This window comes from Kogia breviceps, chromosome 9, assembly GCF_026419965.1.
Source record: "Kogia breviceps isolate mKogBre1 chromosome 9, mKogBre1 haplotype 1, whole genome shotgun sequence".
In the NCBI taxonomy this organism is placed as follows: Eukaryota; Metazoa; Chordata; class Mammalia; order Artiodactyla; family Physeteridae; genus Kogia; species Kogia breviceps.
In genome coordinates this window covers 29,595,883-29,621,742 of record NC_081318.1, presented here as the reverse complement: position 1 = coordinate 29,621,742, position 25,860 = coordinate 29,595,883, and the positions used below count along the sequence as shown (strand labels likewise).

At 37.9% G+C, this 25,860-nt stretch overlaps 1 protein-coding gene across 11 annotated transcripts in view; it reads left to right on the top strand.

The window, feature by feature from the left end:
• CPED1 (cadherin like and PC-esterase domain containing 1) overlaps window positions 1-25,860 on the top strand; it is a 306,695-nt gene that overhangs the window by 60,117 nt on the left and 220,718 nt on the right. For all 11 annotated transcript variants that reach the window (XM_067042285.1, XM_067042284.1, XM_067042281.1 and 8 more), the window contains 2 exons: window positions 4,187-4,293; window positions 10,189-10,264. In XM_067042285.1, coding sequence (XP_066898386.1) covers window positions 4,267-4,293; window positions 10,189-10,264 — 103 coding nt within the window. In that variant the 5' untranslated portion in view covers window positions 4,187-4,266. The remainder of the gene's footprint in view (window positions 1-4,186; window positions 4,294-10,188; window positions 10,265-25,860) is intronic.

Below are 25,860 nucleotides of genomic sequence, written 5' to 3'. Positions count from 1 at the left end.
GTTTTTTCCCCAATCCAAATCATTTTTTTAAGTTACTTTTTATTGGAGTATAGTTGCTTTACAGTGTTGTGTTAGTTTCAATCCAAATCTGACTTCTCAGCTCTTACACTAATGTCAACCTTCAGGTGACAGAAGAAACATATCAAGTAAGACCAACACCAAAAACGTTTGCCTCATTGCCTAGAAAGAGCATGTCCTGGGCCATGTATAACTGTGGCAACAGCCCTGAGACAGACTGAATGTGGAAAGAGTCCAAAGAGAGAGTGTGAACAAGAAAGAAATGAAGGCAGGTCCACCTAGGAGTGGGACCTGGTCCACTTTAGCAATCCAGCCAAAAGGACATAAGGGTAAAAGATGGCTACAGGCCAATCGGTTTTTTTTCCAGGCTTGTTAGAGAAAGAACGACTCTAAGAGGCCACACTTCAGTCCTTGCCAACTTTAACATGGCCAACCAAATGTCTTTGGAGTTGAAGTTACCTTATTCAACCTTGCGAAAGAGCATGGCCAAAGATGGAAATCAAAGGGTATGTTCAGACGTCCTTTAAAGACCAACTGAGCAAATATCAACTGCCTATAAGTCATCTCAACAAAACCAATTTACCTAATGAACAAGCCTAATTCGTTGAGAGCTAAAACATGGAACATCAACTTGCTGAATGAACAATTCATGGAAAACTGACAAACCAGTGTTTTATACAAGTTCTAAGGACTGTTTGCTGCTACTAAAGGCAGGGCTCAGCCAGAGTTTGGGCCAGGTCGGGCCACTAAGGTAAACTACAGAAAATGTGGGAAGCTGGCCTCAGCTGTCAGTGGCTGCCTTGTAGGATATGAACCCAAAACTTCTAAATTTTCAAATGAAAGCTGAAATCTGGATTTTTATGTGAATTGTGCTGACATTTGCATTTTGACAAACGCTTAAAATTAAAAACAAAAACAAAACAAACACTGTGCAGACCAAATGCACCTTATATGCGGGCATTACTCCCCCTGTGAGCCTGCGGTCTGCAGTCTCTGCTGTACGCATTGTCCACTAAACACTCATGCTTTTAGGTTGTTGAGCGTGGCCCCGAAGCTTCACAGTATATAGTAATTTGTAATCTTGTTGAGGAACAAATTTGTATCCCAGATGCTCCAAGGTTGACTTCTGAATGTTATTTACTTCACTAGTGAGTATGCTTTGCTCTCTGCCCAGTTTCTAGATTTCAGTATGGTTTGGGGAGTTTTTTAAACCAAGCTTGAATTCATAGCACCACTCATAAAACAAATAAAGCTTTTTTCTTTCAAAAAGGGCTGTGGGAATCAGGCAAGGGAGTAGATTTCTAGATAGAAATGAAGAGAAATTGAAAAGGTCTACTTTAACTAGAAAATTTAACTAGGAAATAGAGATTTGGAAGTTTGATGTAAAATTCAGCAAGGGTAACAATAGGCATTTTGAGTGGAAACAATCAACATTTTTTTCAGACTGTGGTAGCAAGAATTAGGCAAGAAGGATATGAAGAGATTGCTGAAAATTTTTGGTTATACTTTACTTCATTTTAAGAGGAAATTGATGTGCTATACGGTATTTTTGAAATATTAACTTTTCACTTAAAATATTAATTAAATATTTTTGAGAGATGAGGGGTAACCTTATGAATATCAAGAAATTGTGTGATGCTTTATAAGTTAGCCTAAATTCTTTTTGATGTTTAGATTCCTTATAGCTGCTAAGGGCAGTGACTGTCTGCCCTTTTGTTTTGCTATTTACTTTCACATTTCTAGTACAGTGTTCGGCTCAGAGGAGGTTCTTAATAAACTGAATACTTTGAATTATTTAAATGTGTCTCCAGTTTCAAACATTTATGGCTTAAATATATATTTCTTTCTATCAATTCTAGAAATTGTGTGTATGCCTTGGGTAGTGAAGGGGGGCATGCTTCAGACTTAGAGGAATATAAAACATTCTCTGTTTTTTTAATACCCAAACAATGCAGTCCATAATATGAAATTCCTCTTTCTCTGCATATTCTGATCTTCTTAAAATATTTAGTTGTATATATTATAACAGGAAGTTTCCTCTAGGGTTTTAGTGTTCCCCGGGCTAGGAGTAATATCAAATGAAAATAGTCTCTGTGTTTTCCCTTTTGAATCCATATCAGAAGGTTTTAGCTGAAAATGCCAGGTGCACATTTAAAATAAAGTATTGGAATCATTATAGAGTATTAGGTTTTGGCCATTGGAATCTGCTTGTAGTTTCCTTCAAAGTGAGAGTGCATGGGACAGGGTAGATCCTTGACACCTAAGGCCTGATGGCTATTACCTGGATGAGATCTCTCCCAACTCCCAATCACCAACATCCTTTCTCCTTGTTCTTTTGAACTATTGTGCTATCTTCCAGCATCTTGAGATACATCAAGCAAACAGAGAAGCTCTAGCACAAGAGCTCAGTTAACTTGAGTTCAGTTGTCTGGATCCTTTTGTTTGGCAGAGAGGTTTCCCTTCCAGCAACAGGACAACTATAGAGGGACCAATAGCTCAGACAGCACAGGACTTGTCAAATGGAAAAGGACTTGATTAGTGCAGAGTGAAATTTCATTCCTAATTGTCATAGATATTCTTCCTCATCAACTTTTTTTTTTCCTGTATAATTCTTCTTTGAAAGCATTATGCTCTCAAGTGAGAAATTCTAGGAAATTTTTAAAAGATAGAATTTGGAGGCATTGGATATTTTCTAGCTTTTTGAAGCCACTAATAACGCAGGAACTGACTTGTGAGGTCTGGCATAAATCGTTACTTGAAGGAACATTTATCTTAGTATTGATCAACAAAAGATGCCATGTGTACAGCAATTGCTGTATTTTCTAAACCAGATTTCCATCCAAAATGGAGAAAGTTTCCCAGGTAGTACCAATTCTTTTATATATTACTTAGTGTTCTTTTTCTGTTTTTTTTTTCCTTGAGATAGATATTTCTATATTGTTTCTGAAGTAATGTGTTTACTATCCTATCATTAGCTAGTTATTCATTCATGCATTTAACAAATATTTCTAAAGCATCAGTTATATGCAAGGTAAGCTGATACAAATTTATGTAAATAGATCAAAAAGAATAAGGGAAAATAAACCCATATATAGCCACATAAATGTTAATTTTTAAGTGTTCAATTACTTATGCAAGAATGTACTCTGCTGAGATTATTTTGGCAAGTAACTATGATTTATTGGCAAAGAACTTTGTTCTTGGTGAAATAGCTGAAATATCATTTCTTTAGTCTGTGTTATACTCTGTATTTTAGAGTCAACTCTGTCTGTAACCAGAACACAAATTCCTTTTAGACTAAACCTATCTTAAATTTTTCATTACATTTTATTTTCTACCTAGCAACTTTTTCTTTGTAAGAAAACTTATAAGATCATTTTAAAAATTTTTATTTAATTAATTTATTTATTTTGGGCTGCGTTGGGTCTTCATTGCTGCGTGCAGGCTTTTCTCTAGTTGCGGCGAGCAGGGGCTACTCTTAGTTGTGGTTTGTGGGCTTCTCATTGCAGTGGCTTATTTTGTTGTGGAGCATGGGCTCTGGGTGCATGGGCTTGGTAGTTGTGGCTCTCGGGCTCTAGGGTGCAGGCTCAGTAGTTGTGGCACACAGGCTTAGTTGCTTCATGGCATGTGGGATCTTCCCAGACCAGGGCTTGAACCCATGTCCCCTGCATTGGCAGGCGGATTCTTAACCACTGCACCACCAGGGAAGCCCCTTAAGAGCAGTTTTGATTTTCGAGATCTATGAAAAGTAATGGTAATACAGAGGCCCAGAACAAAATGTTCGATGTTTTGACTTCATATCGTTATAATGCTCTCATCTCTTAAAAGACTTTATAATTTTCTTTCCTCCCAATCTCCAATTAAGATTTTATAAATTTATAACATTAGTGATTTGAAACATTCTAATTTTAGTCTTTTAAAGGAATTTTATGATATAACTTAAGATAATTGGATTTTTCCCTAGGATACAATATTAAAGTGTTACTTCTGCTTAATTAGAAAAGGTGAATTTTAGTTACTTTGAATAAATACTTTTAAGTATATTCAGAATCATTGTTACTTGTGTTTTAGGATTTAAATAACTACATTCTTTAATCTGAAGAAGTTAATGGTGCTTTTAAAAATCTGATAAGAAATTGTTTGTTTTTCCATACTCTTTTGCTATTAGGTGATTTGGGCTCTTGGGATCTGCTCGTTTGCCTGTCTTCTGGGAAAGCTAGTGGAAAACCTTGCATATCCAAGGAAGACATGTGCCAGTTAGGTTTACATCAAAAGGTAAACATTCTTTTTCAAAATGTGCACAGATTTTATTAGACCTATGAATATTAACACCAGTACTTCCTGGTCCATAATGTTGAAAAAAAAAAAGTCTTGAAAAGCTGGAACCGTTGCATCTTTGGAGAAAGTTTCAATGGCCATGCCTTATACACTTTACCATAAATTTTCACCATTTGGGTTTGATAAGATCCCCTTCAACTTCAGCTGCTACCAATAAGGATCCAGTTTTAGCTAGTGGGACCCAAAACTTGACCTTGAAATACATAGCCTATGGAGTGTTGCTTACCCTGGCCACCCGTTCATCCAAAGTAGTAAAAATTTTATTTACTAGATCCCTGTTTTGACTTTTCAAACTTAAATTGATATCCTGAATTATAACAAATTTATATAGTTTTTTTATTAACTTTTAAAATTAACATCCCATATCTACTATCATGTGAAAACTTTTATAAATGCTTCTAGAAAAATTAACTAAAAATTATCAGATGCCTACAATGTGCTAGTCACTGTGCTGGAAAATTTGCATATGCTCTATTTTTGGTAACTTTAACAAATCTGTGAGAAAAGTGTCAAAACCAATGGCTGTTTTTCAGTAATAAAAAAGTACTATAGTAGCTACCGTGATCATTTGATATTTCTGCAATTGACAGTTGTGATCACTCCTTCTTCCTTCTAACTCTTTCCTTCCTTGACCTTTAGACTGAGCACATTCTTTCACTTCTTGTACATCTTTGGCCATCCTTTCTGTGTCCTTCAGCGCCACCTTTTCTCTGTCCTTTCTTTAAATGCCTCTGTTCCCCAGCACCACCCCTAACGTTTCACCTACCATTTGTAGTTGATGATTCCCAAATCTACATCTAAAGTTCAAAGCAGTTTCCCATGCTTCAGGCTTGCGTGTGTAACTACCCACTGAACATCTCCACTTAGATGTCACATAGGACCTCAGACTCAACATAGAGAAAATGAATTCATTATTTTCCCTGGTAAACTCACTTCTGCGCTTGCATTTAGAAGCTCTACAGAATTGCTCTGCTGGTCATTAGCGTGATTAACCCCTCTGTCACTTCCTAAGATAGAAATCTGGCCTTCACATTTGAGCCCTTCTTCTCTCTTGTCATCTGCCTTCTATCAATCATGAATACTAAGGAATTTAACTTCTAAATAGTTCTCAAATATCTTACCTACTCTCCATACTTACTGCCTTTATTCTGGTCAGACAGTCACCATGTATAACCAGGACAATTGCTGAATCCTCCTCACTGATTTTTCTGAAGCATGTGTTTTGCCCCTGAAATCCATCGGGCTCTCAGTTGTCAGAATGAAAAATAGACTTCCCATCAGCTACAGGATAAAGTGGACAATATTTGCTGTGTGTATCAGTCAACCTCCCAGAAGGAAACAAATGCCATACTCCAAAGGATTTAACTGAAGAGAAACTAATGAGAGAGCTACTTACAGAGCTTTTGGCAGGATAAGAGAAAGAAAAAAGATTAGAGGCACCCAGGACCAGCAACATCATAAGGTTTTACCACCCTTGGTCTGAAGAAGGGTGTGTACAATAGAAGGAACTGTATAGCAAAACCAAATAAGAGCTGGAGCCAAGAAAGAAGCTATAAACATAGGGGAATTTAGCCATTGCCAAATCATAGCCCTGCAGAGAGGAAGCCAGGAAGATAAGTATTCAGCCTCTCTCTACTCCCACCTTCCAATCTCTTGCCAAGGCCTCCGCCTGAGAACAATTCTAAGTGCTTACATATTTGTTTGTATACATTCTTTACATATGAAGAGACTGAAGCACAGAGAGGTTAAGAAAATTACTTAAGTCCTCCTAGATAATATATGAAGCATCTAGGATTCACTCTGGAAGTCTGACTTTAAATTCTGTGTTCTTAACCATATCACTATAGAACTTTTCTAAATAAATATTTAGCTGCTGCACTTAAAACCTATTCTAATGAATATTCTTAAAGAATACACAAATTCTAAATGATACATTTAGATAACTGTCACTTTGGAGCATGAATAATTTGAAGTTTTGTGAACCATGACTTATTTATGTAAACATAAATATTCAAAACAGAAGTTGCTTCAGATTTGTTGGGTATGTGTTAGGATTGTTAATGACCTTAGAATGAACAAACAAAGGGCACCTGCTCAAATGAGGATTACTCACCACTTCAGAGCTTTGGAATTTAAGTGCTTAATGAAAATGATCTTAAGGTCTGTTATAGATGGTGAATGACCAGGAGTCTCTCTAGCCAGGAGGAAAGTAACAGGAATTTAAAACTGTATTGGTCTGTGGGATGCTGAAAGTGAAGCAAGGTCCACTATTTGGGGTGACACTAAGTTTAGTAAGTGGGGCTCTATCTCACCTCTAACAGGTCCTGGTTTTTCAAGAGCAGAGAAATTCATTTCTAGTTCTGAATGTTTGTAGGATTAGCAATCCCTGAATCTGGGATGCTGTTTTTAGTACTTGGAGCACTGAGAACTACTGAAATGGCTCTTATTTGACAGCTTGCTAGGACATTTTCAGGTGCCCGTGATGGAGTGATAATTACCTGGGAGAGACATGGATGATAATAAGACATTTTTCTTTGATTAGCTGGTTCCCTTCTTGCCATTAATTCTCTTCCTTATGGAAGATACTGAACAGCTTTCAAAGAAGGTCTGATTTTTGATAAAAGATGTGAACATCTGTACAGATCTAATGAAGAAAAAGGACAGTTCCCTAAGATACAATGTGACATGTGTGTTACTCTCAATGTTCATGAGTGACCAAAAAAATTTTTTTTCCCTGGGTGCTTTCTTACACTTTATATAAATAGCTCATCTCAAATGTCTACTTTCCTTAATGAGTTAATGGTATTACTGTAATTTTAGTTTTTTTGAGTTATAAACACTTTCTGAATGTTTATAATTAACATCATAACTGTTGCTCTTATTAATGAAATATGTCTCAAAATAAGAATGTTTTTTTTTTTTTACTTTTGCTTCTGACGGTATATAATGAAAACAATTTAGATTACCACAGAGTAGGATTGAAATATTTTTAAATTCACATTTCCTTTCTCCCAGTTTGATCTCAGAAATATTCTAGGGCCCAAATGTCATTATCATCTTTTTATATGCATTCTAATCCTTTCAAAGATACAGAAACTTCTGTGCCAAGAAAAACAGCTGTCTATATAAAATATACATGCGCGCACTTGCGCGCGCACACACACACACACACACACACACACAAAGCATTCAAATCCAGTACAAAATCGGTATATATTAAAAATGACTGTTTGGGTGGTAATGATGTGTCAGTGTAGCTTCATCAGTTGTAACAGATGTACCACTCTGGGGGAGATGTTGATAATGGGGGAGGCTGTGTGTGGGTTGGGGCAGTGGGTATATGGGAAATCTCTGTACCTTCTGTTCAATTTTGCTGTGAACTTAAATTCTATTAAAAATAATTATTGCAGTATTAAGCTGGAGAAGCTCATCATATAAAAGTCAGCTAATCCCAGTGAAAACTTCTTTATGTTCCACTTGATAATGATGCAAATCTTATATATTTTATGATGTACATAAAAATAATAAAAAGCACTAGGATATTGAAGAACATTATTAGGTTTAACAATTTAAAAGTTAATTAAGAAAGTTAATATGTGTAATAAAGTTGATTTAGCACAGCTGTAGGACCCATAGCCTTGTATGTGTTTATTTTTTTGTGCCAAGTTATTTAGTTTAACTGCTGAGCTTGGTGCTCAGTTCCAGGGAAGAACGGAGACCATATTTCTAGTGTCACGTGTCACCATGGTCATGTCAACTTCTTCTTACTCTGTGAATTCCAAAGATGTGCTTTGGAGGAAAGAGCAGTGGAAGAGGTTATTGGGTAGGGGATGGGAAAGTGAGAGCAGTTGCTTCCTTTGGCTTGGCTCTGGTTTTTTGAAGCAAATGCTTTGTTGACCCTGAGTCAGTTCATCGTTCTGACCCAAGGTCTCATGTGACAAGTCATCTCTCTGATATGACGCAACAACTACCCTTGTATCTGAAATCTGTGCAAGCTGTACTCTGTCTTTGCAGCATTTACACACATTCTTCTGTCCCGTTAGTTCAGTTACTGTTATCCATTTAACCAGGGCTCTGCTAGTCCTTTCAGTTTGTAGAGGTCAGGACGGCATACCAGGGATGCTCTAGACATCTGCAAGGCCAGCACATTTACTCTGAGCCCTTCAAGAAGTGGGAGAAGGTTTTCAATAGGACCTGTGTTCATACACAGCCTTCACTACTACTTACCTAATGCTGCTTCTTTTTCTTGGCCCTTCTATCGTTAAAGATTCTATTTAGTCAATAGCAACTGAGTGATTTTATTCCTTAAGTGGAGGAAAATGATTCAAGTTTATTGAGTTTTAAACCTTTTCACAATCTAATTTAGAAAGGTTCTTTGTACGATAACAATAACAGCAAAACACCCAAGCCTCTAGGATGGGTTCCCCAGACCTTTGCAATCATGCTCTGTCCCTCCCTCCAGCCTGTCTTAGGCTGAACTGAAAACCTCAGGACTTTATGAAAGCCCTTCTTTTCCTACATTTAGACTCTAAAATTGATCACTTTTGAATTTGAGAAATGTAGACATCCCTAAAATCTAAAGGGTACTATACACTTTTCTCAACTCTCATGTTCACAAGAGCGGATTCTGCTGAAGCCTGGGCTTTATTTATGCATGGCCTGGGCTGAAGTTTACAGTTTGCTGAATAAACGGATAGAGTTCACAAGATTGCAAGGGTTAGAGAACTTGTAAACGATGAACTCTTTCAAAGCACTTTAAATGAATCCTTTTTTAAAAACTACAGTTTATGACTGAATTATTGAATTGATCAAAGCTTAGAGAGAAAGTGGTATTTAGAGACCCAAGGCTCTATTTTACAAATGGAGAAATTGAAAAGTAAAGTGACGGGCTCAAGGTTCTGATTTTGTTACATGCCAGAAGTGGGACTACAACCCGTCTCTGGTTCCCTCTCTTTTCTCCAGCTGCAGCTGAGTTCTTTTTATCTAGTCGGGCCAGCCGGCCACAGTAAAGAAACTCTAATACGTTTTCAGGGTAGAGTGAATTAATTGGAAAGTAATCAATAATTGCTCAAAAATGAATCTGATTTTCAAGCTGAGTTACACTGACTCTTTCTGTTAGTTTTAACGAGGCGATACCATGTTTGGCATTATTTGGGGGAATTTAGCTGAAAATAGCTAATCTGTCAATTCAGAAGAGGAGGGAATTAAGCTTGCTTGTATCTTTTCTTTAAAAATTAAAAGATATGTCTGAATTTATGACAACATTTATGAAGCTTTCTAAGAACAAATTTTTGTTAAAATATAGTTTTGTGGTGACCGGGTCTTATACTCAAAAGCAATAAATACTCTCCAGTATGAAGTGAAAACTATAAATGCTAACAGGTTTAGCATTGAATTACTACTCGATGTCCGTGATTCAAATCATTGAGGGCCTTTGGAACTTGGGAGTGTAGTTGACTTTGAGGAATGTTTAGTACTGTTTTTTGCCAAAGCAAAATGTGCAACTCTAAAGTTAGTAGTGTTACTGTATTTGCCATAATGACATAAATTATTTTCTTATTTTTTCTGGCAAATATCATGGCTTTGAAATATATCAAGGTTTTAACAAGTATTCCCAAATATTTTGAAGATTTCTAAGGGCACGTTTTAATTTTATGTTATCAAGTAAACCACTCTATTATTTTGGATTTTAATGTTGACTTACAGAGATTTGAAAGTAGGAGGTGGATGGTGTAGACAGTGCTTCCCATCTGTACCCTGTAGTCTGTTTGTATTTTCTTTGCTTTAGCAGAGAATGCCTAACTCACTAGAATCTTTTTTTATTCCTTTCAGGTAAACATATTACCAGAAATACAACATCAACTTTGCAGAAAGGAAGGATTATGTCAACTAATTAGAAGATTTCCAGGTAATCTTTCATTTGCTTCCTTACGCATAAGCCTGTGAGATATATAGGTTTCCTCAGCAGACACCAACTAAGGAGCTCTCAGATCAGCATACTAAGCTCCTTTGTTTATCGATTCCACTATCACAAATCTTCCAGAATGCACAAGGTTTTGCCAATGGGAGGACCTTGATAATAAGGTCCTTTTGTGATAATAACACAAAACATTGATATTCTTTCTTTTAGATTTGTCTTCTAACTTTCTAGATGAATATTCCTTTTCTTCCTATGTATTTGTCTTCAAAATAATTGCTGCTTCATATTTAAAGCAATTATTATAGTACTTCTTAATTATATAAAACTTGAGTTTTAAAAGAAATGTATTTCTTTATGATTAAGTGATTCTGATCTTAACAATTTTGTTTCTTCTTTCTGAAGTTCTCTCAATTTGTCTTGACAACTTTAGAAATTTGGGACAAAAATTACCATCTCACTTCCTCACAGAATCCCAGAGTGGAAGGAACACATCAGATAGCATATGAGTCTTCATAGATGAAATTATAGCCTACTTGAAAACCCATCAGTGAAAGAGTTCCTCACATTTCTAGTTTAAAACCCACTTAATGTTTAATAGCTATGCCCCTGGAAAGTATTGCACTATATAATTAAAATTTAAATCCACATAATTTTAATTATGTTTTTAAAAATTAATTTGTGTCTGGGTTGAATCAGAAAACTGGTATCTTAACCCATCAGCTTTTCCATGGGGTTTCTGCTTCTGCATCAAACATTAACCACATTGGCATGTCCCATTATAAAGACTGCAGACTTCTATTGTCATTTACCAGGATTAAAATAAAATAAATATAAATCAGCAATTAATCTTTCAATTTAAGATACTTGTTTAAAATAAATAATAGCTGTATAAACCTGGTTCTGCAGTTATCATTTTATATGACAGGTGTAACTGACTCCCTAATCTCTTTGTTTTGTTTTTGTAATCTTTAGGTGGACAGTTTTTTATTTTATAAAAAAAAAAAAAAGTAATGTTTTTGTGAGAAGCAAGTAAAATATTCCCATTAATGCATTATTAATAAGTATCTAGAAATCCTTTAATTAATGCAATTTGAAAAACATTTGTTTATGTTTTGACCAGAACTTACATACTTTTAAAGTATGTTTTTCTTTGTTGCTGTTTACATTTCAAAATGATTGATTAGCACTAGAGTTAGCAGAATAGAATCATAATAATGAAAACCTGTTTGTAGCCAGAAATGGATTACCGGTTTAAAAAAATTCCCCAAACAACTCTTACCTAAGTTTATATTTTGCTTTCATAAAATTAAAAAGTTTCTTTTCTGTCTTTTTTGCTTTAAACGTTTTTTTTTTCTCAAGAACATCTATAAGTTCCAGACACATGTAGTCCTTTCCCCACTCTGTCTAGTTTGTAATTTTCTATTTATCTCTGTGACTAACAAGGTAATTTTCATGGAATATACAGCCTTTTTAATGGAATTATTTCTCCTGTAATGTTATCTTTCTGTAGCTGAAGATAATTTTCTTAGATGTGTAGCTTTAAAGCATTATGTCTACAACATTGTTTTCTGATATAAACTCTATAAACAATAGCTTATGTTGGAGACTCTGGCTATGAATATACAGTATACACTATAAAATCAGTATTCACAAGATTAAAAAACGCGTTATTTGTTGTGAATGCTGAATATTTAATATTGAATACAGATTAGATAGCGTCATGCTAGTACCTAAAGGTATTTTAAAAAGTAAGGTATTATTAAAAAGATAGTAAAACTAAACATAATACTATATACTTTAGCCATTTTATTTAAAGCCAAAGTGGCCCATGCTATTTTGAGCTGTGTTTCATTTAGAGACAGGCAAAGCACAAATTTTGAAACGAGAGACTTTAGCTCCACCGCCTATTAACTGTGTGAGTTAAATTTGGGGTTTGTTGGTTTTTGTTTTTGTTTTTGTTTTTTAATCTATATAGTGAGTAGAGTGAGACCCATTTCACAGATTTAATTTAAAAAATAAAGTGTGGCTACAGGTATGTCTATGTGTGTGTATAATTTTATTTGAAGAATGAAGCATATTACAATATATATGTATCATGTACCTCCAAAACGGTAACTGGATGATCCTAGATTTGAAAAGTCCAGTAACGGGCCTTTCAATATGTTCTCTCTTTATATGATTGATTATCACTACAGTTTTATGTTTCTGTCAAAAATTGTGAAGAGTCTGAGATTTTACCTACTTCCAAGCTCACAAGTCTGCCTGCCACAGTTTCATGGGAGCTGGCAGAAGACAGGAGACTCCTGGGTCAGAGACAAATGACTTTATTGTTTGTAGCAATAGCAGCAGACAGATTATCAGCATTTACACTGGTTCACTGAATCTCAGCTCCCGCAGGGCAAGTGAAGAGGCCCAGGAGGTGACACTTGTATACTAAGAGGTTTGCATTTCAAGAGCAGAACTCTGACCTTAGGGAGTTTGAATGTTCCTAGTGGTCAGTGAGTATACCTGCCCTTTGCCTCAGAGGGAGACATTATTTTTGTTACACTGGACAAAAACTTCTCTTTGCTCTGGAGTGAGATACCATCTCTATCTTTCAAGGCTATCTGCTGCATAAATATCTTTGAAAAGATAGTTCAGAACAGATTCCCAGTGCCTCTGTTTGCAAACGATGCAAAAATGTGAAAGATGCATGGAGAAGTATCTCCTCACCATTTCAGAGAAGAATACCTGACAGGTTTTAGCTCTGAAGCGTAAACAATGTATAATTCAGAGCAACATTTAAAGCCTGGTTGTGCTTCAGGTTTTTTTTGTTTGTTTGTTTGTTTTTGTTTGTTTGTTTGTTTGTTTTGTGGTATGCGGGCCTCTCACTGCTGTGGCCTCTCCCGCTGCGGAGCACAGGCTCCGGACGCGCAGGCTCAGCGGCCATGGCTCACGGGCCCAGCCGCTCCGCGGCACGTGGGATCCTCCCGGACCAGGGCACGAACCCGTGTCTCCTGCATCGGCAGGCGGACTCTCAACCACTGCGCCACCAGGGAAGCCCAGCTTCAGGTTTTTTTATCTATAGAAATAAGACATTGGGCAGTGATCAATAATGGTGAGATTTCATGATTCCACCGTGCCTTTTTCCCATACAGACACGTTCTCCCAGGCTTGATCTTGAGCAGTAGGTAGAGACAAGGATGCTATGAAAGGAGGAATGATCATCCTAATAAATCTGAGTGGGACCTTGCAAGTGTGGCAGGACAAGCAGAGTTTGGCCAGATATATATATGGGAGCGTTTGAAGACAGAGTGTAAGACTAAGACAGTCTGTTCCGTTCCCCAGCCACACAGAGCGTACCGGCCATTAGACTTGTGACTCACATTGAAAGGCACACATCCGTGGAATTTTTACTGGCTAGCACAAAGGTTTATTTTTATCTTGCCCTTTAATGCTTTGGTGTTTGAAATCAAATGTTTTCATTGGCCCAAACGTTTTGCTAATGGTTTTTGTTGCTTTTTGTTGTTTGCTTTTTATGATAAAAAGTTTTTTTTCCCCTATATTTGAAATATAAGTACAAAACAAAACGTCACAGAAACTGTTTTACTTGGGTTGTTGTTTTTGTTCTCCTTTATGATATCCAAGAAGCCCTGGTTAGGAGTGTGCCAAAGTTTTGGCTATTACTCATTCTTTCCAGTAGTTTTATCTTAGTGTTCTGAGCACTGGCTTTTACATGAAATTTGAAATGTACCCAGACTCGTACTCAAAGATAGCATTTTGAACATTTTAGGATCTCTGGCCTCATCTTTTTAGTAACATGAGTACATAAAAAGAGAAAAGGAAAATGATAAATAGAATTTACACATTCTGTTGTATCGAAACAAGCGTAGACTTTAAAAAATTATAGATAGTTACTACCAAATATAAAATATATCTTTAAATAACATAATTGAACTTATGTTTAAATATTGACCAATAATAGCTTGTATCTCACATGGAACTGATGATTGTTTTTAAAATTCTAGGTCTAAAAATTTCTGTTTATCATATGATATCAGTGAAGTATTGTCAGGGAATCAAACAGCCTAGCTTGAATTTAAACAAAGCAACATGGAAATTGTCAATGCTTAATACCATTTGAGGATTTTTATTGATTTCATTTTTTCCTCTCCTCTGCTGTAAGGAATGTACTCCTTCAAAGTAGAATGTGAGAAATGAGATTCCCAGTGTTAAAAGAAATTGGGGACTTACCTCTACGAGGCAATCAGGCAAACTTTCACACAAGACCAGAGTTTGCTTATTCTCTGTGCTCTCAAATGCTGACACCCCCTCTACGTGTCCTCTGAATGCTCCTTCATGCTTCTATCTTTCCAAAGTCTTCCACCTCTGTCCCACACATGATTATATCCTTTGTGCAAAACATTCTTTCCCCAAGTAAAACTCTCATCTTTTTAGTATGACTGACTTCAGCTAGGTAATAGCAGAAAGTAAGTTGATGGAACTAATTCAGACTAAATTATACCCTCACCCCAGTCATAAGCCTCTTAGATGTATTTGCATTTTTATAAAAGAAGCTTGCAAACCCAATGCATTTCTAATTGGTAGAATTTCTGGAAGTGCATTCAAATTCCCACTCAGTTCATCCAGTCCATTATCGAGACTATAGCCGGAGTGATCTTTTCCTCCATCTCTTTCAGAAATAAAACAAGTCTATTAGGCAGTCTGTCTAGGGACTAAACAGTGAGGTCCAGGTAACTAGCTATCTGATGCTCTGACTCGAGCTGGGGATAGATTTTTAACTAGATTAGAAGTCACACACCCAAATGTTTACAAGAGCCTGGCATGGGACATAAAGAATTCGTAACAAATGAAGAAGCATGAGAGACCAAATAACCTGCACGTTTTCAGTATTTGGCTTGTCATCAAATGCATAGACTCATTAACATAAGCCATTTGGGCTCCAAGAAGAGAAGAGGAGTTGGAGACATAGGAAAGTACAAGGCAGTATGACGTGGCATCACCCAGATATACCTCAGCAGAGTGGCATTGCTGGAAACAAAGTTCCCTCGTGTTTCTCATCCCTGTTAAATTCAGTTACCACTAAGATTCAGATCCCATCTGGTGGCCTGGTCCTTCTCCTTCTACCTCTTTATTCCCGTACTTCTCTCCACTCCTTCCTCTTCGCACATGTTTGCATTTCTCTAAACCCTTGGTAACTCCACCTTCCATTTTCCTCACAAAGTGGTAACTTTGTTAATCCCTAAGAACAATGAAGCTGGGTGTTCTACTAAAACCTTAATCTCTGGAGTTGGGAAGGATTTGTTGGTGTCTCTCTGCCAGTCCTCCTTACTCTCATCTCTCAGCATCCTGATCATTCAGAATATTCAATAAGAAAATGATCACCTTGGTTAACTTCTTCTGGAGACTTCAGATCTGCCCTCATTCTTATCAGTTTTGATGTCCACACCAATGACCCTTTCATCATCACAGCTCTTTGATCTCATCAAATCCATGACCTTCATTTCTCTGCAGCTTCAGCCTCCCGCCTGTGTAGGCTTGCTGATTAGTAACTTGCATCACAGACAACTACATCCATCTTTGAGACTTTAAACTAATTTACCATTTTATAATCCCTGTCTTTCTGGATTTTTCATTCCTTCAATGCCTCTGAGCCTAGAATCTCAGATGTCACTTTCAGTACTCTTAATTCTGCTACTTTCTCCAAGGCCCTCAGCCATATTTGGCCATAATTTCTTTCCTACTAAGCCTGGACCACTTAGTGTGCCACTTGAAGTATTTCCCTAGAAGTGTCTGTATTTTTCCTCCACACCAGCCCTTAAGCCACCAATTAAGAAAAACCCTACAGTCTGACTTTTCTGCTCCCACACAATAAACACTGGAGAAAATCACACAAGTTCACTGTTCTCTTTTCCGAGGATGTCCTACTCACTTGCTAAAATGGAAAAAATCATACTGCTCCTGCAATTATCAGTTCAGCCACCATCACCAACACAACTGGCTAGTGGCCCATGAAGCAGCCTCTCCTAATTTCCCTCTACTTATGTAAACATATTAAACATTTTAAGAACAACTCCTATTAGAAAGTATATATTTCTACTTGCAATATAAAAAAATATAGGAGGAATTTCCATGCATTCTAAGGCTGATGGAAGCAAATTGTAGTTCTTAGTGCTCTGTTCAATTCAGTTTAGGTAGAGAAGACCCTCTCCTCCATTATCAGGATGTATTTCCAAAGAAAAACCAGCAGAACGTGTTGATGGTTTGGATGTGGTTTGTGAAAGAACGTCTCCTACAGCTTTAGCAAACCATCAGTTGGGCTAAACAAGTTAGATGCCGGGAGCTTATATCTGTCATTCACCTATTGGCCTCAGAAAAGTCAACTGTTGAAAAAAGGACACATCCCTTCCAAGTTGAGCATATTGTTTTTCAAATGAAGAAAATATGAAGAAGAAAATAAATATCCTGAATCACCAACCCAGAGATAATATTTCATATTGAAAATCTAAACTATTGCTGCTCAGGACTGTCTTCCAAGTGAAGTCTACCCGATTTGCTAAGGCAGATTTACTGCACTTTCTTTCCTCTTTGTACCTATGACAGCTTCCCTAATAGCCCAGTCACAGTGTGTCTTAGTTGTATTTGTATGTGTTTGTCTCCTCATAAGGACTGAGACTCCCTGAGGGCAGGGCCTTATTATTCTCTTCTCAAGTTCAGTGCATGGGCATAATTCCTGGTATATAACAGTTCCTCTAATATTTTTAAATGAAAGACCGGAGAGGATGCTAATGGAGGGGGTTGGAATTGTGGAAGGGGAGCCCTGCTGATCATCAGAGGGTTTTGGCAATGCTTGGACGGATTTATACATTTACTCCCTACACAAGCTCTGTATTGAGTTAGTGCTGTGTGGCAGAGAACAGGGCAGGAGAAGTGGAAAATACAGTCTCCTTCCTCCAAGATATAGTTACCCATTTTAAGTAATAAGGAATTTGCATCTATGAGAAAACTAGAGAACTGTTACCATATTGCAAACACAAGGCAGAAAGATATCAATGAACTATATGATGTGGTACCCACTTCTAGGTGATTACCATTGCAGCCAAGAGACTGGTCACCTTATTCCTGTCTAAAAAGAACAAGCTTAACACTTTCTCACATCGTTGGTTATCCTCATTCATGCAGGCTGGAGATGGATATGTACTTCTTATGGGCAGGCTTGTATTTTTGCACCATTTCAACCCAAAGGTCTTTAAATATTTGTTTACCATTTCTTTAGAGGAGAGGCTAAGGGCTGACTGCCAGAAGGACGAAGGAGGGAGACAGTGCTGAGAGGTATCTCTCATTACTTATCCGGTAATGTTGTAGGACTTTTTTTTTTTTTTGCGGTACGCGGGCCTGTCACTGTTGTGGCCTCTTACTGTTGTGGCCTCTCCCGTTGCGGAGCACAGGCTCTGGACGCGCAGGCTCAGTGGCCATGGCTCACGGGCCCAGCCGCTCCGCGGCATGTGGGATCTTCCCGGACCGGGGCACGAACCCACGTCCCCTGCATCAGCAGGCGGACTCTCAACCACTGCGCCACCAGGGAAGCCCAGGACTAATTATAGATGAGCTTTCTGGGCATTTTTCTTCATCTTAATGGTTCTGCATTCAGGACAGAGGAAATAAATCCAATACTTCTTGCTGACTATTTTGTTGCTTCATTGGTTTTTTTTTTTGGGGGGGACCTGTGAAAAAGTGAAGATGTCTGAGATGTGGCCAGAAAACCTAAATCGGAAAGAAAGAGCATTGATCTTGGTTGCAGAGGATGTGAGGTGGATTATTTTTCTTTTTTAAGCCCTTAAAAAGAAAATAAAACACCTTAAAACCTTAACTTAAAAAAAAATCTCAGAAGCCCTATGTAACATAGGAAGAAATGAAATTGCTTTGGTCAAAAAAGGGTAGGGTCCTTTGTCCTCTCCTTTACCCTTTCTTTTTCTTCTTTCTGGTGGCGCCCAGAGGCTACTGCCCGACACCTGTCTGACCCCAAAAAGCCCCAGAGAGATCAGCCTGGGAACCATGACTCTAGAGAAAGAATTTTAGAATAGAGAGCATGAATAGTGGTCAGTGGAGGTGGATTCTGTTTATCAAGCGTGATTCTATTTTCAGGCATGAAAGTTCATAGGAATGTTCTTCTCTTTCTTTCCTGTATCCTGTTAAGTTTTTTGGCCACCCATGAGAAGGAAAATAGAAATCAGATTTTTAAAATGATCAAACATGCATTTTTTAATTCCTTTTACCTTTCCCTTTTCTTATGCCTTTATTATGCTAGTGAGCTACATTCAATATGAAAAGAATAGAAAATACAGGTAAACAAAAACCAAGAAAAAATGTAAATTTAGTGAAACTACATAATTTTCCATACTTTTCATGTTGATGAACAATTTTTACCTACTAGAGTACTATGCAATTCAAGTGTGAGCAAATCATGGCATGTTTATCTGGGGAAAACTATGAAGACATTAAAAGTGATGGAGGGACTTCCCTGACGGTCCACTGGTTAAGACTTTGCCTTCCAATGCAGGGGGTGTGGGTTCAGTCCCTGGTCAGGGAGCTAAGATCCCACATGCCTTGTGGCCAAAAAACCAAAACATAAAACAGAAGGAATATTGTATCAAATTCAATAAAGACTTTAAAAATGGTCCACATCAACAACAACAAAATCTTTAAAAAAAAGCGATGGAGAGCTACATTTATTGGCATAGGAAAATATTCACATTATATGGTTGAGTTAATAATAAAGAGGAGTGGGCTTCCCTGGTGGCGCAGTGGTTGAGAATCCGCCTGCCGATGCAGGAGACACGGGTTCGTGCCCTGGTCCGGGAAGATCCCACATGCCGCGGAGCAACTAAGCCCGTGAGCCATGGCCGCTAGGCCTGTGCGTCCGGAGCCTGTGCTCCGCAACGGGAGAGGCCACAACAGTGAGAGGCCCGCATACCGCAAAAAAAAAAAAAAAAAAAAAAAAAAAAAAAAGAGGAGTAATCCCAATATATATATATTACATATATTTAATATTAGTATATATTTTACCGATTCATACAATATCTATGTATAATATATATTAATAATATATTTTGTTTTAAAACTATATACTTACATATATACATATGTATATTAATTCATTTAGTACTCACAATGTCTCCATGAGGGAGATATCATTATTATTCCTATTTATCTCCAGTGTAGAGAAATTAAGTAAAATTTTCAGTATCACACATCTAACAAATGGTATCTTCACATAGTCAGTATGAGTCTGGAGTCTGCTTTCGTAACTACTTCACTCCTCCAAACTCCTCCGGGTGGCATTCACGGCCTGCCACAGGCTGAGGTCCCTACATTTCTCCCTGGTCTCCTATTGCCCCCCAACCTAACTCTCTGCTCAAACCAAGCCCCTCCCTTCACCGTCCCTTCAACACCAGGCTTACTGCACCCTCCTCTTCCTGCCTTTACCCTAATGACCTCATTTAACTTAACCATCTCTTTAAAGACATTTTCTCCAAATACAGTCACATTCTGAGGTATTGGCGGTTAGGCCTTCAACATGAATTTTGAGGGAATACAGTTCAGCCCATAACAGCCAAGGAAGAGGCAGGGAACTGTGATTGGCAGTTCACCAGATCCATATGGTGAGAGGAGAACAGATCCCCAAAGGAAGAAAGATACTGGACAGATAGAAACAATGGATGTCTATTCTTATAGTTTTTTGATAAATATTTATTGATTGTTTATGCTAAAGCCCATGGCATTCTTTAGGCAGAACGAATCATTCGGCCTAAATGATTCATTTTAAAGTAAGGGAATATTTATGTTTCCTTCTCTTTGTTACTTTCTACCATGAACCCCAGTTCTCACACGAACGTCTCAGACCTTTCTCTGCTCTCCAGAGCTAGCTAATATGAGAAATTAATTCATTCCGCTCTACTTTCCTCTCTCAAGTATATTCTTTTTTTCATTCGATATACTTCAACCCCAAATGATAATTTTATGGATAACAATTTTAGACACCATTGCAGACCAGTTAGAATTTCATGGAAACCATTGAATCATGCAAATGCAGCCATCATCGACTGAGTCTGGCCTATCCATAAAACTGATCACTCTGCCTGTGAGCCATAAATCTCTAAATGGACTAATCACAGACACAATCAAATGGAGACTTTGAGAGATCGATAGCATCGCCTTGCTTCATTTCCTTGAAGATGGGAAAAAATATTTGCTGCTTATTATAGCCTGGTAGTCGTAAACTACGTAATTCTTCTTTCCATTTGGCATATCTTAAGACTAAGAAGCAAACTTGTCGATGTGCCTGGCATATATACTGTGACGTGCTTCCTCCCCGGCCACTGGCAAGACAGGGGGGGAGGGTCAGTGGAGGCTGGTAGCCCCGGGGTATGAGGGTCAGTGGAGGCTTTGGGAGACTCACTTTTTCTTTGGGAGAAGCTAGATGGAGCTCAGTGACCCAAAGGTGCTTCTTGCTCTGGTGTTGCTCACGACGTTATGCTTTGCACTTTGGACATCAGGACAGCGTGAAAGGGACAACACGTCTATTTTCCAGTAATGGAAAGCCGCATAATGGCAGCTCCTTGACATCCCGGAAGTTGTGCTAAAGACCGGCCGGCTGGGGGAGCCGATTAATCCCTCTTTGGTTAAGTGGTCCTGACCTTTTACACTTAAACTGGTTTGGTGAATCTTTACATTTCTGTTGCATGACTTGTGTACCTCCTGCCGTCATGTAGGTATATTTACTTATTTCACTTCGGGAGTTTGTTATCTTGTGCCAAGCACTGGGACACATGAGGGGCAAGATTGCGTAGCACGCTTGCAAAAATGTGTGTGATTCTGATGATTAAATCTGATTTTCAACAGACCATAGAGGAAGAGGTGATAAGAGAGATACTTGCTTTTGTTGTCCAAATCTTTCCAGCAAGTCCCGCATTTACTTATTTGTATGCTAAACGTAGTGGAGTAGCACTGCGTCTAAATGGCGCCAAAACAACTTGTTAAAACATGAACAACTTTAAACAACGAAACTGAGTTCCCTTCGTATTACGTAATAAAAACTCAGGGAACTATATTTGTACTTCATGGATTTGTTTACCCTGTTTGCCCAGCCTGCATCTATTAATCAATAGTTTATTCCTCGCCGTGTGTAGATACGTTCCGTGACTCAGTATGTGGCCCTCGAAAATAAACTCTACCATATTTGTTTGCCTTTTCCTCAACAAAAACATCGCCCAAGCAGTGATTGTGATATTTTCCCCATATCACTTCTTCCTGAGCCACTGTATTTGCAACAGAAATACTAGCAGAGAATCTGAAATCTTGATAAGATGCCTCCCCAAAACATAACTTGCTTTAAAATAGATGAAAAACCTCTTAAAGAAATGGCCAAACTTTTTATTTTAAGCCATCAGGGGCTGCTTTATTTGGGGATTACAAGAGCTAGATTAAGAAGGGGGCAAAATGAAATCAAGCTTTTAGAATCTAGCTGCTGAAGTGGTGAAAATTCATCCTGAAACTTACATACTTGCCTTGTTTTGTGAGTAAACTCAATAAGCAAAAGGGAACTATTCTATGATTTTGATTCATTTATTTCTGTATATATATACAGAGACAGAGAGAGAGACAGACAGAGAGAGAGATTTTGGTGTTAGAGGATATAGTCTGTTGAACTTCAAGAAAATCTCTTACCTAGTTTCCTTCTGGTGGTAGAGGTAGATACTGAACAACAGCAACAAAGCTACAAGTGTTATGAAAGAAAAACAATGTTAGTAGGTTTGCAGTGCTCATGGCTTGTTCATTCATTTTCATGGAACTCCAGCGCTGGGAACTGACTTTTGATTTGCAAGATATCATTGATATTAGGAAATGAAAACCCACTAAAGTGATGCATTAGCCCTAAGGCACACAGCTTCATAAAGTGTATGTTATATAACACATTTATTCGTGGGAAGATGATGCTTGTTGTGACTAATCCCTTGAAGTTCTCATTGTAACCATAATAATTAATAATATGATTTATTAGGACTGATACATTTTAATAGGCATTTAGTGTCTTCCAGTCTGACAGGTCCTGTTGAAATATATATTGATAAAAACCCAAAATGGGATTTGCAGCAAGCTACAAAGTGGAATACATTCATTTCCCTAAATAGAATCTTAGAATCCTTCATCTGTAGTTGAAGTTATGATTAGAAAGGATACGTATCTTGGCAGAAGTATAATTAACTGAATGAATGGGGTTGTTTTGGAAGATGCTTTACTCTTTGATGATGGGTTGGGTGTGCCTCTGTCTGGGAGAGACGCATAGACTCTATTATATGGTAAACCCCATTCAAATCCTGTAATTCACTGCTTCGATAACTTTTGAGATGATTTTTCTTTAAACGTCTCTTAGCACCACCTAATGGTAAAAATGATATCATAGTCATAGCAGCAGTACAATCCCAGTGTTGATAGTCATTTCACACGAAAATGTGTAGCCTATCAAAGGGTCAACTTACCCCTAAATAGACAAAAGTAGGTAATTCAGCCACATTAACTGAGAAGGCCTTTTGAAGGACTCTCTTGCCTCATCCATTTCTGAGTGGGCTCGTAAGTACTGGTAAGAATCCTAGCCTAAGAGGTCAGAAGAATTCTAACCTTCAACCTAGTGAAGGCAGAAGTCAGGAATCCTGTGGTCCCCGTATGAGGAGACCTGAATTCTACTTCTACCCAGCTACTAAGTATAGTGACATGACTCTGGGAAAAGTGCTTGGTCCATTTGTGCCTCTTTTCTAAACTTGTAAGATAGGAACAATTATAGTGACCATTCTTTCCTCACAGAGTTGTCATGCAAATGCTTTATAAAAGAATATGTGTTGTAAATCTATAAAAATAATATTAAGGTACTATTTCTATATTGCTCAAGATATCCATGAATTGATTCAGAGAGAAAAATTGAATGAGGTGTTCAGTTTTTCAGATTGACATAAAACTGTCACAACAATATATATTGTTCTTCTTTTTTGGAGGCATGCTGATATGGAAAGAAAGCCTATTGATGCCCACGTATTTATCTAAAGTTAGACGTTGAGTATAGTTAGTCATCAAACACGATTAGTAGTAACTTTGTGTTTGTTTTACAAATAGATTGGGGCTTCATGATTTCTGCCACAAGGTTATATTATAGATAAATTACCCTCAAATAATAACATGTGGTAACATTACTTCTTTACTTATCATGTGTCGGACACTGTGTCAAGCCCTTTATCTACTTATCTTTTAACCCTCTGTAACCATCTGTGGGGCAGATACTGATATGCCTTCTTTAGATAAAGGAATGGAAGCTCCAAGAACGTCTGAGCTACACAGCTGGAAAGGAGCAAATCCATATCTCAGGTACCATGCTATACCTCTTGTAACAAGCTTGAGCCACTATACTGTATTTTAAGCCTGTCCCTTATAATGCAAAAAAAATAAGAGAGGAGCTATTTAAGAAAGCCTAATGCCTGGGCCTAATGAGAAAAGGAACTTGTTTACCACTTTATTATTATTATTATCATTATTAATCATCAATATTATTATTTGATCAACTAAAGTAATTCTTATAATTTCTTATTTATCATAATATTTACATATAAGGAGATATTAAGTGAATTTGCTGCAGGCAGAAGATTGTTTTGTTTTAGTCTCTTTCGTTTGTTTGTTTGAGGTTTTTAATAGGGAACTCAGTAACAGATGGGAATTGCCTACCCTGGGAGAGTCAGAAGCTCAGGCCCTCAGTGCTCACTGGTACTTTCTTGAGGGTCCTCTCGACCTTTCTTCTGTTACCTTTTTATCTTATGTGCCCACTCAGGCTCAGCTCCTCAAGCCATCCACAACCATTTTTAGGCAAAGTGGAAAATTTCGCGTGTCAAACCTCTTACCCCAGCCGTATGCCTGGGGTTCGGGGCAACTCAGATGTGGGTGTAGCCACCAACCTGAGGTCTGGGCCTCTGGAATGACAGTGACCACTTAGGGCCACGTGGAAGGACCAAATATTAGTAGTCCTGGCTCTTCAAAGCTGCTCTTCTGACCTTTTTGGGAGGGCTTTTAGAATTCACTGGCTGTGCTGCCAAAAGGGTTTATAAAGCCCCAATCTGGGGATGTGAAATTAATGAATGTAAGTGGAACAAAATTACGTTTTGTGGGTGATATATGATTTCTGTCAGAACAAGTAATTGCTTTGACCTGATGGCACATCTGCTGTTTGGTAGTGGTGAGTGCAGACTGAGCCCGGCTGCATATGTGTGGATCCCATCTTGACGTCTTAATAGCCCACTGTCCTTGGGCAAGTTTCTTACCTTCTCCGTGCTTCAGTTTTCTGTCTGCAGTGTAGGGACAATAATGACTCTGCCTCCTGGGGTGGGTAAGAGGATCGAAGGAGGTCGTGCACTTAAAGGACTTGGAACAATGCCTCAGACAGAGTCGGCAACCCACGAACATTAAGTATTTAATAAGCATTTCCATAAATATTAGTTGCTTCAGTAAGTATTTCCACAAATATTCGTTGGTAAGTACTAACCACTGCTCCTATCCAGTTGGTGAGACCCATGTTTTTCAGGATTCACTAACCTGGGAATAAAGCTAGGATCTTTTTTTTTTTTTTTTTTTTTTAATGTCTTTATTGGAGTATCATTGCTTTACAATGGTGTGTTAGTTTCTGCTGTGTAACAAAGTGAATCAGCTACACATATACGCATATCCCCATATCTCCTCCCTCTTGCATCTCCCTCCCACCCTCCCTATCCCACCCCTCTAGGTGGCCACAAAGCACCGAGTTGATCTCCCTGTGCCATGCAACTTAAAGCTAGGATCTTAAAATGGTCACAAAACATTTCTTTGCCTCCACCTACACTCACTATCTTCAGGCCTCTTCATCTCAAAATCCTGCTTCCAATCACTTTTGGATCATCCTAAAGTAATCTTTTCATTCATTCCTATCAGACCTCACATTCTTTTTGGATAGATTTATTTCTTAATCTCTGGTTGATCTGGAAGGAAGTATCTATAACTTACCTATACACAAAATTTCAACAAGCCCTAATGTAATGCCCTAACTTTGATATAAAGGACAAATAAAAGGCAAGTACTTTATACTGTAACAATTTGTAATCTAATATGTAAATGTTTAGGCATAATGACAGCATAAGGAGTAATGAAATAGTCAAATGCTCCCTCTTTTATTTTGAATTTCCATGAATGTGACAGGTACAAATTCAGATTGGTGCAGTTGTATCGTAAGGAAACTAAGATTCCAAAATCTGGGCTTTATAACCCTCATCTATTTAATTTCAGTAGCATTCTTGATCATTGTGATGGCTTCAAATGCCCCCTTTGTCTTAGAGGGTGTACCTTATGTGCTCATGAACACAATCCTCTTATACTCGATACCGTGTCCACTATTTTCTCCATTTTTGCTCTGGTGCCCTGTGGTCATCTGCTGCCAGTGTAACCGCTGGTCACACCCACCAAAGGTGTTCTGCCACTGGAGTGCCCCATGGCAGAGGCCGCCGCTGCACCTGCCA